Source organism: Vicugna pacos, chromosome 13 (genome assembly GCF_048564905.1).
Source record: "Vicugna pacos chromosome 13, VicPac4, whole genome shotgun sequence".
Lineage (NCBI taxonomy): Eukaryota > Metazoa > Chordata > Mammalia > Artiodactyla > Camelidae > Vicugna > Vicugna pacos.
The window spans coordinates 28,499,385-28,515,528 of NC_132999.1; the positions used below are offsets into that span (position 1 = coordinate 28,499,385).

Below are 16,144 nucleotides of genomic sequence, written 5' to 3' on the forward strand. Positions count from 1 at the left end.
CTATAAAAGGACATTTGGTTCTGGAGTCAGTCTTACAAATTGGCCTGGCATACTGCTGTCCATCATTCTTATTTCAATTTTTTAAATGTTTTGTGGATGCTGTTAACTATAATAATAGTTATTATTAGAACAGAAAACCATATTACCCTTATAGATTGTCTTAATAAACTAGTAAGATGGAACTGGCTTATTTTGTTGCCAGCAAGGATTTAACAAGTTTTCCCAGGGACAGCAAGTTGCTCAGAGTAGCAAAACTCAAGGGTGGGAGGTGGGGGGTGGGGGGAGATAGACAGTGAACATAAACAAACGTCATGTGGTGGGAGTCCGCTGGAGAACAAGTAGATAGGAGATAGTGGGGTGGGATTCTGTTTTAGATAGGGTGACCAGGGAAAGCCTTCCTGATAAAGTGATGTTTGGCCAGAAGCCTGAATGAGGTAAGAGAGATAATACGTGGATATCTGGGGGAAGAGTTCCAAAAAGCAGTGGACCTGCAGACCAGAGCACGCCTGATAAGTTCAAGGGATAGTGACGGGGACGGGGTGGTGGGGTTCAGCGGGTGAGGGGAAGAGTGGTAGGTGAGGCCCAAGATGTGGGAGGGGACCAGATCCCGTCAGGCCTAGTCGGCTACAACAAGGACTTTGCTCTGACTCTGAGTCAGGAGCAGCCGCGGGGAAGTTCTGAGCAAAGGAGTAACATGGGCCCAATGACGTTAAAAAAATTAAATCTGGCTCTTCTTTGGAAGCTGACTGGGGAGAAGGGGTGGCAAATAAGAATGAAAGCAAGGAGACTAGTTAGGAAGCTGATGCTGTAAACCAGGTGAAAAAGGATACAGTTGACTCTTGAGCAATGCAGGTTCAAACTTGTACAGGTCCACTAATGTGCAGGCTTTTTTCACTGACTGTGCAACAGTGCTACACAGTCAGTGGTCGGTTGAATCCGTGGCTGACTGTTAAGTACTATGTGGATTTCCCTACAGAGGGTCAGCCCCTCTGAGCCCTGTGTTGTTCAAGGGTCAATTGTAGTAACTGTGGCCAGATGACAGCAGTGAGAGCAATGAGAGAAAGGCAGGTCTGGGTTTATTACAAAGAAAGAGTTGATGAGAATTGCTGGTGGAATGGTTGTGGGCTACGAAAGAAAATAAGTCACTCATATTGTCCCCAAGGATTTTGGCCTGAGCAGTTGGTAAACCGAAATTGCCATTTACTGAGATGGGAGAGGAGTGGGTTTTCAGTGGGGCAAGTAAGATGGGTTAGTTAAGTTTGGCTGCATATAACTGAAAAACTCAAAGGAGTGGTAGCTTAAGTAACATAGAAATGTATTTTTTTATTTTTTCACATAAAAGAAGATCCAGAAAGAGGCTGTCTCAGAGTGAATTCCTGAGGTTATCAGGGCTTTAAGCTCATTCTAGTTCTCTACTTAGGTGTCCCCAAGGTGTGCTCCTCATCCTCATGGTCCCACATGGCTGCTAGAACTACAGCCATTATATCTGTATTCCAGGCAACAGGAGGGAAGAGGAGGAGGGAGAATGGTATATCCCCTCCCTTTTAAGGAGACTTCCTAGAAGTCCACACACTTACCCTTGCATCTCATTGGCTGAAGAATAGTCACATGGCCACATCTGGCTACGAGGGAGTCTGGGAAAGGTCCTTTAGAGGTTGTGTGTAACCCCTAAATAAGATTGGGGTTCTGTTACCGGGGCTCTGAATGAATAGTAAAGTAGGCTGCCAGCAGTCTCTTCTCCAGAGTTGTGAGTTTGATTTTGGAAGAAATGAATTCTAGTCTTATCTCTGGGACTATCTAACTGTGTGCCTTTGAGCCAAGATTTCATCACCAAACCTCTCTTTCAACTGCAAAATAGAAGAATTGGACTGAATGTTTTTTAAGTTCCCTTCTAACTGTAACATTGCATGAGTGAGTTCGTCACATAGTAAGGTAAGTATAGTTTTCATAAAAGAGATAAAAAAAGCCTTAGAAGAAAAGATCATACAAGATGTCTATCAAATGTCTCAAAATTGATTTTTGAATTTGAAAGATTCACTTAAAACCTATTCATGAATATAGTTCCATTCTTCTATTTCTCAGAATGCTTTCTGTTTATAGATATAGATGATTTTAATATTGACTCAAAAAGAAGCATGTGAGTTACATAATACTAGTGTGTACTGGATGAACTTGATACTTATTTGAATAAATGAAAGAATTTAATTAATAAAAATGTGAATAATCAACTATCTCATTCCTTACTCCATATATACATTGTTGTAGCCTCATTGGCCAACTTTTTGACCTATTCAAACAATTTAGTACATGTGTTCAAATCCACACACTACTGATTATCTCTCATACACATGGAAAGTGTGTGCCTTCTAGGGGCCTGCAGTTTATTGTTGGGAATACAGTAAGTACACAGAAAGGTATGTCATAAGACAGAAAGCAAGTACTCTAAGAGGGGCTTTGTGTGTTGGTGTTTGGTTGGGAGAAGCAGGTCATGTGGAGAAGGGACCATTTGAGGTGAGCCTTCTAGATCTGGATGGGTCCAAGTGAAAGTGGTCAGGCACAAAGGCATTCTGGATGAACAGAAAAGAAAGGTCAGGTGACAGAGAATGTTCCGGTTCAGCTGGAGATGAGGTAACAGTGGCACGGTGGAAAGATCATGGCATTTAGGATCAAGTAGACCTAGGGCTGAACCAAGAATCTGCCACTTGCTAGCTGAGACCTCGGGCAAGTCACTTAATTTATTTAGGTCTCAATTTCCTCATCTGTGATAGGAGCCAATACTGCTCTCTTCGTAGGTCGTCGTCTGAGTTGAAAACATGTTTGTAGTGTCATCTGCAGTAATTTATTTAAAAGAAGCTGCCACAGGGCATTCTACACTGTGCTTCCATAAATAACAGGCCCCTTCTCCTAAATGGATAACCCATATTGTCCCTTATAAGTTTTCAAACTGTCCATTCTTATTGTCCTCATTAGCAGCGTTTGATGTGCATTTTAAGTCTGACTCTGTTTTCCCTGCAAATAGAGTGATGTGCTAAAAACCAACCAAAGTTTTTATGGAAATGTATTTGCATAGTAATGAGAGTGAAGAAGAGGTATAAATTAGCAGTCTGTTAATTGTGACATCTTTGCTTCCAGAAACCACCATTAAGGATGAAGAATGCCTTGGGCCACCCAGCGGAAAGTTCCAAACTATAAAACTGCTATTTTTCCAGACACGCAGCCTCTCCTTTCTCTTCACTCCCTTCACTCGATCACCATGCTTGTCAAGTTTACTTTCTCAATGAAGCTGCATTCCAGCCACCTCTCCCCATCTCTGCCAACTCCTGGCACCAGAGCCAGGGCTGCTCAGCATCTCTCTTTGGGGTTTCTCCTGACTATTTTTCCAGCATCCACACTTGCTCCTTTCTTAATGCATTTTCCACACAACAGCTAGAATGATATTTTCAGAACAGGTCTGATCATGTCAGTCTCCAACCCAAAGTCCTTCACTGATTTTGGATCCAGCCCTTTCCCTTTCCCAGTCTCATCTGGTGCCTTCCCTTCCCTCACTCTGGGCTCCAACCACGCTGCCCTTCTTTTGCTGCCTGGAGGGAATCTTGGTTCTCAACTCTATGATCAGTAACTTCTTATCCTCTTAGATTCTAGTTTAATCATCACCTCCTTAGGGAAGACTTCCTTGATCCTGCAGATTCTGTCAAGCCCCCTTCCCTCCTCCCCACTTCACATCCTCTCCTAGCATTTCTATGAGCATTTATTTCTCCTTTCAGGCTTTATCCTTGTTTGTAAATATGCATTTGTTTGTACAGTTAGTTGAGTACTTGTTGTCCTTCACCAGCAGGAAGCTCCCTGAATCTCTGGCACTAGGACAGTGCCTGAGACATGGTAGGTACTCAATCACTATTGTTGAACGAGGACAGATTGGGGTACAAACCTTGGTGCTTCCTCTTTGCACTCTTAGCCATTGTCTTCTGACCTTTCTGAATGAGTTTCTGGAGCACCTGCACATCTTTAATAACTCCTTCATTAACTTATGCATTTATTCAACCATCATTCACTGAGTTTGCAGGGACAGCAGGTGCTGGGCTTGGTACTAGGGCTACAGAGGCAAATAAAACAATTCTTACCTCCAAAGAGCCAGGGGCACTCAGAAGGCTTTAAACTGGGAGAACAACTTGGTTGGGTCAGTGATTTAGAAAGACCACTCTGGTTGCAGGGAGGAGGATGGACTGGAGGGACTAGGCTGGAGGCAGGGAGACCCAGGTGAGAAGCTGGTCCATGGTTCACGCTAGAGATGATGAGGCAGGCAAGGGCCACAGCTTTGGAGATGGAGAGAAAGTACACTTACAGGAGGTGCATGGTGGGTAGGAGTCACGGGCCTCGGAGTCTGTGGATGGAGAGATAGAAGGGACTCTAGGTTAACCCGTAGGGTCCTCTCTTGGTGGTGCCATCATTCATGTAAGAGAAAACATAGGATAAGGAGTAGAGAAAGGAGAGGGAGACGGAGAAGAAACGAGTTTAGTAGAACTTGGCTTCCCAAGCCATTTAACAGTTTCTATTTCTAAAGAGTGTCTGATGAAACTGAAGCTTCATTCAGAAGAGACTACTTTTAGGAGTAATCAGCTTGACTCTTTGTTTTAAATTTACATGCAGTAAATTCACAGTGTACAGATCTACAAATTTTGACAAAAGCACAGAGTTGTGTAAACATCTCCACAATAAGATACAGAACAGTTTTCTCACTGACCCTTCCTCTCCCAAATTTCCTCATTCCTTTGCAGTCAGATTTTTCAGGAGCTCTCCATCCTTAACTCCTGGCAACCACTGATCTGTTCTCTATAGTTTTGCCATTTCCAGAATGTCACATAAATAGAATCATACAGTCTGTAGTATTATGAGTCTGGCTTCTTTTACTTAGCGTAACGCATTTGAGATTCATCCATGTTGTTACGTACATCAATACCTGTTCATGAAGATTTTAACAGCTTTGTTTGTAATCCTCAAAAATGGGAAACCAAATGTCTCCCAGTTGCAGAAATGATAAACTGTGGGAAATCCCCGGAATGGAATAATATGATAATAATACTACCCGCAACGTATGAGTGTTCCAGTTGCTCCATACCCTTGCCAGCATTTGATATTGTTAGCTTTTTGTCTTGTTTTTAAATTTTAACCATTCTAAAGGTGTGTAGTGGTATCTCAACATGCTTATACTTTGCATTCCCTAATGATGAGCATTTTTTCATGTGCTTACTCTCTATCTGCATATTTTCTTTGGTGAAATATTTGTTCAAATCTTTTCCCCATTTAGAATGTTTGATTGTTTTCTTTCTATTAAGTTGTAAGAGGTCTTTATATATTCAGAATACAAGTCATTTGTTCGATAAATGATTTGCAAGTATTTTCTCCCAGTCTCTGGCTTGTCTTTTCATTCTCTTCATAGCCAGAATCTTTTGCAGAGCAAAAATTTTTTATGTTTGATAAAGTCCCACTTAAAAATTTTTATTTTATGGATTGTGCTTTTGACATCATTATCTAATTACTTTGTACCTAACCTAGATCACAAAGATTTTCTGTGTGTTTTCTTTTAGAAGTTGTAGCTTGCATTTTGGTCCATTTGGAGCATAGGGTGTGAAGTACAGGTGATTCATTTTTTACAAATGTATGTGTAGCTGTTCCAGCACTGTTTGTTAAAAGACTATCTTTTCCCACTGAATTGCTCTTGTGCCTTTGACAAAAGCATATGGCCATACGTGGGTTCCATAGAATAGAAACCCATATGTGGGTTCCATTGATTGACATGTATAATACCATACTGTCATGATTCCTGTAGCTTTATAGTGAGTTTTAGAATCAAGAAGTGAGTCCTGCAATTTTATTCTCCTTTTTCAAAATTGTTTTGGCTATTCTAGTTCCTTTCCAAATAAATTATAGAATCAGCTTGCTGATTTCTATTTTAAAATCCTACTGGGATCTTGATTGAAGTTATACTGAATTTAAGATTAATTTAGGGAGAGGTGACATCTTAACAAAACTGAATCTTCCAAACCATGAACACGATATACCTCTTCTTTTATTTACATCTTCTTTAATTTCTTTCGTCAGAATTTTGTGGTTTTCAGCATATAGATTCTGCACATGTTTTGTTAGATTAATATCTAAGTATATAATTTTTCAGTGCTATTATAAATGACATTTAAAAACTTAATTTCTAATTGTTTATTGCTAGTATATATAAATACAATGGATTTTTTAAATTAAAGTATATCTTGCAATCTCAATAAACTCATTTATTAGTTCTAGGAGCTTATTTATTTTGGTAGATTCCATGAGATTTTCTGCATAGATGATCATGTTGCCTGTCAACAGTTTTATTTTTTCCTTTCCAGCTTGTACACCTTTCTATTTATTTTTTCTTGCCTTACTGCATTTGCTGGGACTTCTAGTACAGTGTTGAATAGGAATACTGAAGTTAGATACCCTTACCATGTTCTTGATCTTAGAGGGAAAGCATTCAGGCTCTGTATATGTGTGATGTTAGCTGTAGGTTTTGTTCTGTTGTTTTTGTTGATGCCCTTACCTAGTTAAGGAAGTTTTTTTTCCTATTCCTAGTTTAAGTGGTTTTTATTCTCTAATCATATGTGAGTTTTTATGTAAAACATCCTCATTGGCCCTTTGTGACTGTGTTCCACATTGGGATTCTCCAGGGTTTGTTTTATTTGGTTTTTAAAAGAGCATCTTCAAGTTATAAGACAAATTCTAGAAATGGTAGGAGAAGTAAGTTGGGTGTTTCATTAATCATCACTTTTCATTTTCTAGTTGATTTTATCTTTTTCCACCTTCTCATTGAGTCTCCACGGAAGCCCTGGTGGGCCAGGTGTTTTCACCTTTATTTGACAGGTGTAGTATCAAGGAACCTGGGATGGTGACCTCTCATGTCCCTCAGCTTGATCGTGCTAGAGCCACAACCATTGTAGAAGCCCTTGTGGACTGCCCCTAACGAAAGTCCTGAAATGCATGAGGAAAGCCCAGGCTTTAGATTCAGGTGGGCAATTTTTTAATTTCAATTCAATTAAAATTTTTTATTTCAGTGAAAGTCATATAACATAAATTAGCCATATAAAAGTGGACAATTCAGTGGCATTTAGTACATTCACAATGCAGTAAACCACCACTTCTACCCAGTTCCAACATTTCTTCATTACCTCAGAAGGAAATATATACCCATTAAGCTGATACTCTGCATTGGTCCCGCCCCCCAACCTCTGTCAACCACTAATCTGCTTTCTGTTTCTATGGATTTTCCTATTCTGGATATTTCACATACGTGGAACCATCCAATAAGTGACCTTTTATGTCTGGCTTCCTTCACTTAGCATAATGTTCTTGAGGTTTATCCACATTGTAGCATTTTTCAGTACTTCATTTCTTGTTTTATATATATATGTGAATATATATATATATATATTCACAATGTGTTTATACGCTCATCCATTGATGAATATTGGATTGTTTCTACAACAGTGTTTTTTTTGGGTGTATATCTAGAAGTAGAATTGCTGGATCATATGGTAATACCATGTTTAACTTTTTTTGAAGAATTGTCAAACTGTTTTCCACAGTGGCCGAACCATTTTACATTCCCACCAGAAATGTATGAGGGTTCCACTTTCTCTACATCTTTGCCAACACTTGTTATTTCTGTTATTTTTGTTTTTAGTTTTTAAATTGTAGCCATCCTAATTAGTATGAAGTGACATCTTACTGTGGTTCTGATTTGCATTCCCTAGTGACTAATAATGTTGAGCATCTTTTCATGTATGTACTTGTTGGCCATTTGTATTTGTATATCTTCTTTGCAGAGGTATCTATTCAAGCCCTTTGCCCATTTTTTGGATTGGGTTTTTTGTTGTTATTGTTGAGTTGGAAGAGTTCTTTATATATTCTAGATACTAGAGTCTTCTCAGTTGTATGATTTGCAAATATTTTTCTCCCATTCTATAGGTTGTCTTTTCACTATCCTCATAATGTCCTTTGATACACAAAAGGTTTTAATTTTGATGAAGTCCAATTTAATTTTTCTTTTGATGCTTGTGTTTTTGGTATCACATCTAAGAATCCATTGCCAAATCCAAGGTCACAAAGATTACCCCTATGTTTTCTTCTAAATGTTTTATGGTTTCAGCTCCTATATTAGGATATTGATCCATTTTGAGCCGCTTTTTGTATATTGTTTGAGATAGGGGTCCAACTTTATTCTTTTGCATGTAGATATCCAGTTATCCTAGCACCATTTGTTGAAGAGACTATTCTTTCCTCAGTGAGTGGTTTTGGTGCTCATATCAAAAATCAGTTGGCTGTAGATATATAGGAGGCAGCACTTTTGATTGTGAGAACTTTGGTAACTCACTTACTTTTGAGCTTTTGTTCTCTCACCTATAAGATGGGAAGGATAACCTCTTTTTCTCAGAGTTGTCAGGATTAAATGAAATTACCTATGGAGACTGTCAGCCATAGTACCTGACACCTAGTCAGTTCACCAGTGAATGTTAATTCTTCTTTTGCAGCAAGAAATGGAGGTAGGGGAAGCAGTGAAACAGCCATTACCTCTATTCCTTCTCCTTCCTCATGTCTCCAGGACACAGGAGACCCTAAACTTCGAGATGTCTATTTTTGGCTCAACTATTTGCTAAATATATGCTTATACCTCTTCTGAAGAGTGAGGGGATGAGGGAGGATCACTTGGTGGTGCACTGGACGGGTTGGTGAGCTACTCCTACTCCTTTTTACCCCTTACCCTCCTGCCGTAAAAGCAGCAGTAATCTCCAGTCCAAACCCCTGGATAGAGGCAAGACCCCTTGTGATGCCGTATGCAGCCCATGGCCCTTGGCCTGTGTGTAATGGGTGGGGTTGGCTGACATCCTGTACCTATTAGGGGCATGATTGCTGGTATAGGAAGAAGAGCACTGGACTGGGAGTCAGGAAGCCTGGATTCCAAGGCCAGCTCTGCCACTGTGGGCCAGTCACATCCTCTCACCTCTGAATGTAGGGGTGGGTCTAACTAAATTTCCAGGTCCTTCTCACCATGATGGCTCTCTAACTGGAAGATGCTATATTTAATCAATGATAGGAAATCAGATTTTAGGATTCTGTGATTCTAAAATCCTGGTTTTCCAAGAATCCGGGGATGCTGCTTGAGGTCTCTTACCCCGTGTTGTGAGACCTAGCCTACTGTGTAGTAGGGAGGTGCTCCACATACATTTTTCAATTAGAGATCAAGGTCAAAGAGACCAGACCCCTCTCTACAGATTGGGGAGCCAGGCAGGGCCCTCGGAGAGGGCCCAGTTCACCAGCCAACAGTGTAGAGTGGGGCAGGCCAACACGAAATGCAGGGACCGTCTTAAGGGCCTGGCTGGGGCCTCCAATAGCCTTGGCAGATAGGTCTGGCCTGGGTGAATAGCCCCATTTTACACTGCAGTAACCTGAGGCTCATGGAAGGAGACTGAGCTACCGTTTCCAGTCTCCCGGAAGTCTTGTTCTTCGTCCATTGGGCAGAGCTCGCTGGGACACTGCTGTCTGTGAGGGGAGCTCAGAATACAGGGGAACAGGATCCAGGCCGTGGAGGAGTGGTTCTCGGCCCCCAGGGCTGTAGGGATCTTGTGGGAGGTCGCGAAAAATCGGGGTGTTGGGACCCTAACCCCAGACAGATTCACAGATTAAATTGGAGTATTTTTTAGTTGCGATCCAAGTATCTATTTTTGTTTGTCTTTTAACTTAGGAATGAGACCTCTAGCCTGGTTTCTTTTCGGTGAAAAACACTGCAAAAACATAAGAAAAGTGATTCGAAAGCTCTGGGTTCGGGGCCCAACTTCGCTGCGGACCGCTGTGAAATGTGTGGGAGCTCCGGATTGAGCGGGTTGGATTCTGCAGGAAAATCTGAAAGCACTTTCACATCCACTGCCTCCACGTTAGCAGGATTGTCTGGTCCCATCTGACGGGGAGAAAACTGAACCTGACAGAGGAAGGGTCCTACCTCAGCCACTGGTAAAGGCCACTGGGAAAGAAGAGCCAGGTTGGGGTCAGCTCTCCTGACACCCAGTGCGCTCCGCTACCCTGGCCGGCCAAGCCCCGGAGACCGTGCCCAGGCTCTCCCGCCCGCGGCGCCGCCCCGCCATGATCGGCAGCCGCGTAGGGTGACCGGGCAGCACGGAGCACCGCCGGCTGCCACCGGCCGCCTCCTGTCAAACCCTCAGCCCAGCCTAGCGCCCGGCTGGCCCTGACCCCAAGACGCGGAGGCCCCTCCCTCGCGCCGCGATTGGTCTCGGCGGGCGGCCGCAGCGAGCCACTGGCTGGAGCGGCTGTCAGGTAGGCCTCGGCCCCGCCCCCGCCCCGGGGTGCCGCCCCGCTGGACTCGGCGGCTGTGGGGGCTGCGGCGCCAGTGGAGGCGCGCGGAGCCTTGCGCCCCGCGAGCGAGTTGTAGCGGTCCGAGCGAGGTGAGCCGGGGAGAGGTGAGATGCGGCGCGTCCGGCAGCCGGGAAGGGGGCGGTCGCCCGGCCCGACATCCGAGGCTGGTGTCTCAGGGACGTTGGAATTGAGGAGCTTTGGGATGGTGCGGGCAGCGCGAGGGGAAAAGAGAGACTGGGGGCCCGGGGCCCTTTTCCAGGAGGGGTGATGGAAGGCCCGAGGCTCTGTGGAGGGCACCCAGCGCGCGCGCATGTGGAGTGTGAGACTGCGGCTGTTAGTGTTGCTGAGAGTCTGAGCGGGTGAATGAGGGTATTATGTGTGACACGCTGTGTCCCCAAGTGTGCATTTGCAGCGTGCGTGGTGTGCGTGGGAGCGGACGTGCATGGGCTACTGACTTTGTGCGAGTTTGCACGCGTGATTGGTTCATTTTCTCAACTGCGCGTGGGAGTGTGCGTGTCTTAGTTCCTGTAATGGGTTGGAGTCGCACGAGTGAGCGTCCATCCTCCGACTCCCACTTTCAGGGCTTGGGTGGTGGGGGGTGGGGAATCAAAGAGGGTCTGCGCCCTGGCCCGTGTGTGCGCAGTCCGCGGTCCCTGTGCGCAACTGGTTCTCACAGCGCCCACGAGGTGAGGCGTGCAGCCCGTGACCCAACCGGAGCAGTCTCTGCGGCTTCGCCAGAGCCCTGCCCGAGGAATCTCTGGTTGCTGCCCTCTCCGTCTCTCACTGGGTGACGCGCACAGGCGCTCTCCCTTCTCGGGGCCTCAGTTTCCCCATTCGTCCAAAGAGGGCGGTGGAGGCTGATTGGGTGGCCGAGTCCTCCACAAGCCAGGGAAAGACGTGCCAGCCGCTCCTGCGCCCTGGAAGGGGCTTTTACGTGGATCAGGTAGGTTTTTCAGGTTAGGGGAGTGTGGTGGCGCTAACCCATTTTAGAGACGATGAGTAAACCGAGGATGGTGACCTGCTCAAATCTCGGCCCCGGGACTAGAAGGGGACCGCTCCGCTTATTCTGACGCGCTTGTGCTTTCTTCCCTCCCCAGGAACCCTGAGCGACCTCCAACGGTGTGCCCCGCCCCGGCGCCATGCACTGCGAGGTGGCCGAGGCGCACTCAGACAAGAGGCCAAAGGAGGCCCCCGGCGCTCCTGGTCCCATCCGGGGGCCCGCTGGCCTTGGCCCGCACATGGCCTTCAGGGTCACCGTGAGCGGCGGTGGGTGCGGGGATGGAGGTCCCCGTGACTTGCTGCCCCAGCCTCCCGCGCCACCGCGCGCCCACGACCTCCTCCGGCCCCGGAGCCCCCGAGACTACGGTCCGTCCAAGGCCGCCGCCGCCGCCGCCGCCGCCGCCGGGAAGGGTAAGTCTGCCCCCGCCAACGTGCCTGGCGGCGGGTGTGGAGGGACTCGAGCTGCCTGACGTTTCCATCGCAGGCCTTTGTCAGAATCCTCCGAAGAACTTGGTAGAACTTTCTCCTGAGTTCATCAGTTTCTCTCTAGTTGTTTGGGACTCGCTGGTCATTCTGAAACCATGACTGTTAAGGAAGCATCTAATTTAAACTCAGTAAGCCTATTTTAGGGGAGATGTGTGTATAGAAAGCTCAGATTACATAACTTTGCTTCTGTATGTTTCTGATAAAAGTTGTGTGAAACTTGTCAAAATCCTATTATAAATTAGGGTGAGTAGCAACTCGAGTATGTCTATCTCTGAGCCTACAAAAGGCATACTTTGAAGTATTCCAGTCTCCCTCAGTAACAAAAACCAGAAGCCTTCAGCAAGACCCTCCCCTCTTGGGACCTCAGTTTCCCCATCTGTCAAGTAAGGAATTAATTATACCAGATGATTTCTGGATTCCTGATGGAAAATTTTATGAATCTATAATCTAGTCTGAGTCAAGTCCTGACTTTAACAATGGCTGTTCTGTACTTGATGCTTCAGAAGCATAGTCTTTGGTCAAAAGTTGGTTTGCAGTACCCTTCCTCTACCCAGTGAGGCTCTTGGGTGTAAGGTACAGGCTGCAGTGTAATTAATGGGTCAAAGTCAGCTATGAGGCTGGATTCTCATGAACATGCTCTTCTCATCGCAGTTAATTATTATTGAGCCATTATTTATAAGTTTCACGCTGACAGATAATTAACCAGAAATTGGGGAAATTGTTGAAGTACTGTGTCCCCTTCTTTCTCCTGGGAGAAACTAAAGCTTTGGGATTTTATTATTTTAGTATTTGGGATCTCTCGGTTCTATTTCCAACTGATTATTAAGGAAGACAAAATGTTTGTTTCATGGCTCTGTAAGCTTCACTGCTTTAGCATCAATTAGCTGCAGCAACTTAGAAAAGGTAGGGTGGCTTGCTTTTAGAGATGAGAGCTCCTTCTGGGGGAGGGGGAGGAACAACTCCCCAATCAAAGACTGGTCAAATGAAATAAATGCAGTTTTTTTTTTTAATGGAAACACCTGATTTTGTAGGAGAGCATTGTCTAGTTGTTTTAAATGTCAGTCTCTTGTCCAAGAGGTAGAGGTTTTCTTTTTAAAGGACAGATATAGAAAAAATGCCTTTAGAGTATTATTGCTGGAACACACACGCGAGGTTCTCATTTACTAGGGAGAGAGGAGGGCTGTGCAGTAAGACATGAATAATATTTGTTGCCCTGAGCTCCCTTGCTTGCCTCCCTCCATAAACAATTCTCCCTTAAACAGATACCCTCCTGAAACATTTTCTGTTTAAAAAAAAATAGCTGTCAACTGAAGATCCAGTTCTCTGCAGACCTAGTGAATGACTTTGCCAAACACAGCCTTTGTTCCAAGCGGTGGTTAGAGACCTTTCATCTAGATGCGCTGTGTACCACCTTCCTACTTCCATTCCCCCAGATCCCAATTATTTTTATCCATAAACACCCAGTATCTGAAATATGAGGTCTTTCAATCAGGATTGTATTTGGAAAGGGCAGAGGAGGATAAAAGAATGGGAGGAAGCACCTCTTTCTTTGTGCCTTAAGATAGTTGTACTGACTAAGCTTTTTGTAAGAGGCTTCTAACTTTTCTTCACAGCCTCCAGTGAGGCTGTTGGTGGGGTAGGATTTGTCACACCCATTTAAAAGATGAGGAAACTGAAGCCTGCTGGGTGTGGGTCTCTGGCCAGCCCATTGCTGATGGACCTGGGCTCTGTCCCTCTAGGCAAATTCTTCCCCACAGTCAGGCCCCCCAGTGGTCTGAGACAAAACCAGAGCTGGGCAGCCTTCTTAAAAAGGCCATAAAGGAAACCTTCTTACTTCCCCTATTCCCACCCAAATATTTCCTAGACTTTGTAACCCTTTGAATGTTTGGTGTCTAGCTCAAGTCTCAGGCTTATTGGAAACAGACAGATAAGAATACCAATTGAAAAATATTTATTAACTGTGCTGGAAATTGCAAGACTCTGCCATCTAGGATCTGTGGGACCTGAGGAAAGTTATTTCACTCTTTGAGCCTTAGTTTCCTCATTTTTAAATCTACCGTGAGGCTTACTTGGAAGGACTGAGGAGAGAGTTAGTGTTCGAGTGTGAAAGGGCCGCGTCAGTGCCTGGTTATTTTGGGGATTACTTTTGTAATGTGTTTAACTTTCTCAACCTCTGGTTTTTTATTTGCACGAGTGGTAATAATGCTTACCTCCCAAGGGAAAATGAAACAATTGTTGTAAGAATGCTTCATAAACCCGAAAGGTAGAAGGGGTCACTGCAGGGCACCATGTTAGGGTCAGTGATACTTGAGATAAAGAGCGTAGTGTGCGGAGGGAGAGAGGTTTGATTTTTTTAAATGTTGACTTTAAGCACTTTAACTCTGGTGCACTAGCCAGGGGAAGCTGAGAGGAGCCAAGCTTCAGGTCTTTTGTGGCCAATGCTGCCCAGTGACCGGAGAGAAGACAATATTGCTTGGTTTGGAATCAGGTTTCAGGTGATCTGCCTTCTGCTTCGGGCAGACCCTAAGCCGAGAAAGGGAGTAAGCTCTTGAATCCAGCAGCGATCTGTAATGTTGGGGTCTTCTGTGTTTCCAGCTCTAGGATTAGGAGGCACTGGGAACTGTGCGACGTCATGGACTAACGTTGTCATCATTTACAATAAGAATCACAATCTGTTTATGGCAGAGTCCCGTTTATCTAGATTCCAAACAGCTAAAAAGGCCAAATTACCAGATGCTGCATTTTTTTCTTTCTTATTATTAAACACTCGATGTTCTGCTCTTGAAAGTCCTGACAAAGAAAGAAGGTAAACATCTGGGCTTGATGGAGCCGGTCAGCTTTGTGGCGATGTCCCAGTGATGCTCATCCCCTGTGCACAGTGCTTTGCAGTTTTCAGTGTGTGTCCCCACACACTCCCTCATCTGCCCCCACTCCAACTGAACTCTGCCTACCTTGTGAGCTGTTCTGAGGGGACAGATGGAGAAGCGCTTTGCAGTCTGTAAATTACTGGGCAGCTACTGGCCCTTATTACTGTGATTCCCATTTTATAGATGAAGGCATTAAAGTTCAAGGATGTGCTCGAAGCTACAGACAGTAAGTTGCAGCTTCTAAGGCTTCCTGTTCCAAATTTTGATTCTGGGTCCACGACTTGTACTTTGAACCGTGTGTGTGTTGGCAGCTGAGAGCTGGAGTTCATGATGGTCTCCTGAACATTCTCAGAAAATTAACATATTTTTGCTTTTAGTATTTCTTCTGTGTCAAATCTTCAACAGTTGGTCACTAGCCTCTGTGCCATCGTTAGGAAACAGCTTAGTTTACCAGATGATTCCATTTGACCAGAATTGCTGCTCCCAGACCAAACCAGATAATGAGCTCGCTATTTAGTTCTCAGCGACTCACTGGGCCCTTTTCACCGTGTGCTGAGACGGGATACGTCCTGGCAATAAAAAGGAGGCTGATAATAATAACAAATTTGGACTCTGCCATCAGTAAACAACCATCAACTCGTGGCTATAAATGCCAAAAAGTAGTCAATCTTGCAACTTTTTAAAAAAGAATCTAGCATATATATGTTTTTTGTTTAAAAAGGAAAACAAAAAAAGAAAGCAATTGTAGATTGTGTGTAGGGGCATTAGGGGCTGGTGGTGGTGGAGAGTAAAACAGGACGGTTTTGGTGACATTACCTGGTAGAGTTTCTTCATTTGAATTAGATGCCACCGTGATATTCTGGGGAGGCCTTGGAGGGCCTAGCGCATCCGTAATAGAAAGGTATGAGTTATTTTGAAAGCATTTACCCCCTCCGGCTCTAGTGGGCAATTTGCTTGCATTTCATCCATTTTAAAGTGCTGGTCCTGTGATCCGGAAATAATCAGATCCAAATTTTTTCAGTGCTTGAGGTTTCAAATAAGGGGGAGAAAAACCTGCTGGCCAAATGTCAGGCTCAGTGAGACAAAGAGAAGCATGTATGTGTGTGGGGACACAGATGAGATAGCAACATGTTGCGTCTACAGTTGTAAGAATTATATATCCGACAAATCTTTTATAGACATGTAGCGGAAATATTATTCCCAAAGATTCCCTAACAGTCTTGTGTAGCTAGAACTTCTCTTCGCTTCCTGCGTCCCAGGCTCTGTAGAAGCTGCTGGGACTTGACGTGCAAAATGGAAAGGGACCATCGCATGACATCGTAGCTTCTTGTAGGCTGAGTTGTTTGAGTCGCTTACCTGTCGTGCCCAGCTGGGCTGAGGTCTCAGGACTGTCT

The 16,144-nt window shown here is 44.5% G+C and overlaps 1 protein-coding gene across 6 annotated transcripts in view; it reads left to right on the top strand.

Moving 5' to 3' along the window:
- The first annotated feature begins 10,385 nt into the window (after positions 1–10,385).
- GLIS1 (GLIS family zinc finger 1) overlaps positions 10,386–16,144 on the top strand; it is a 211,519-nt gene continuing 205,760 nt past the window's right edge. For 4 of the 6 annotated variants that reach the window (XM_072974420.1, XM_072974423.1, XM_006200506.4 and 1 more), the window contains exons 1-2: positions 10,394–10,487; positions 11,496–11,808. In XM_072974420.1, the coding sequence (XP_072830521.1) occupies positions 11,538–11,808 (271 nt within the window). In that variant the 5' untranslated portion in view covers positions 10,394–10,487; positions 11,496–11,537. Of the gene's footprint in view, positions 10,503–11,075; positions 11,342–11,495; positions 11,809–16,144 lie in introns of those variants that run through there. The other 2 variants (XM_072974421.1, XM_072974422.1) reach the window with 2 other exon arrangements.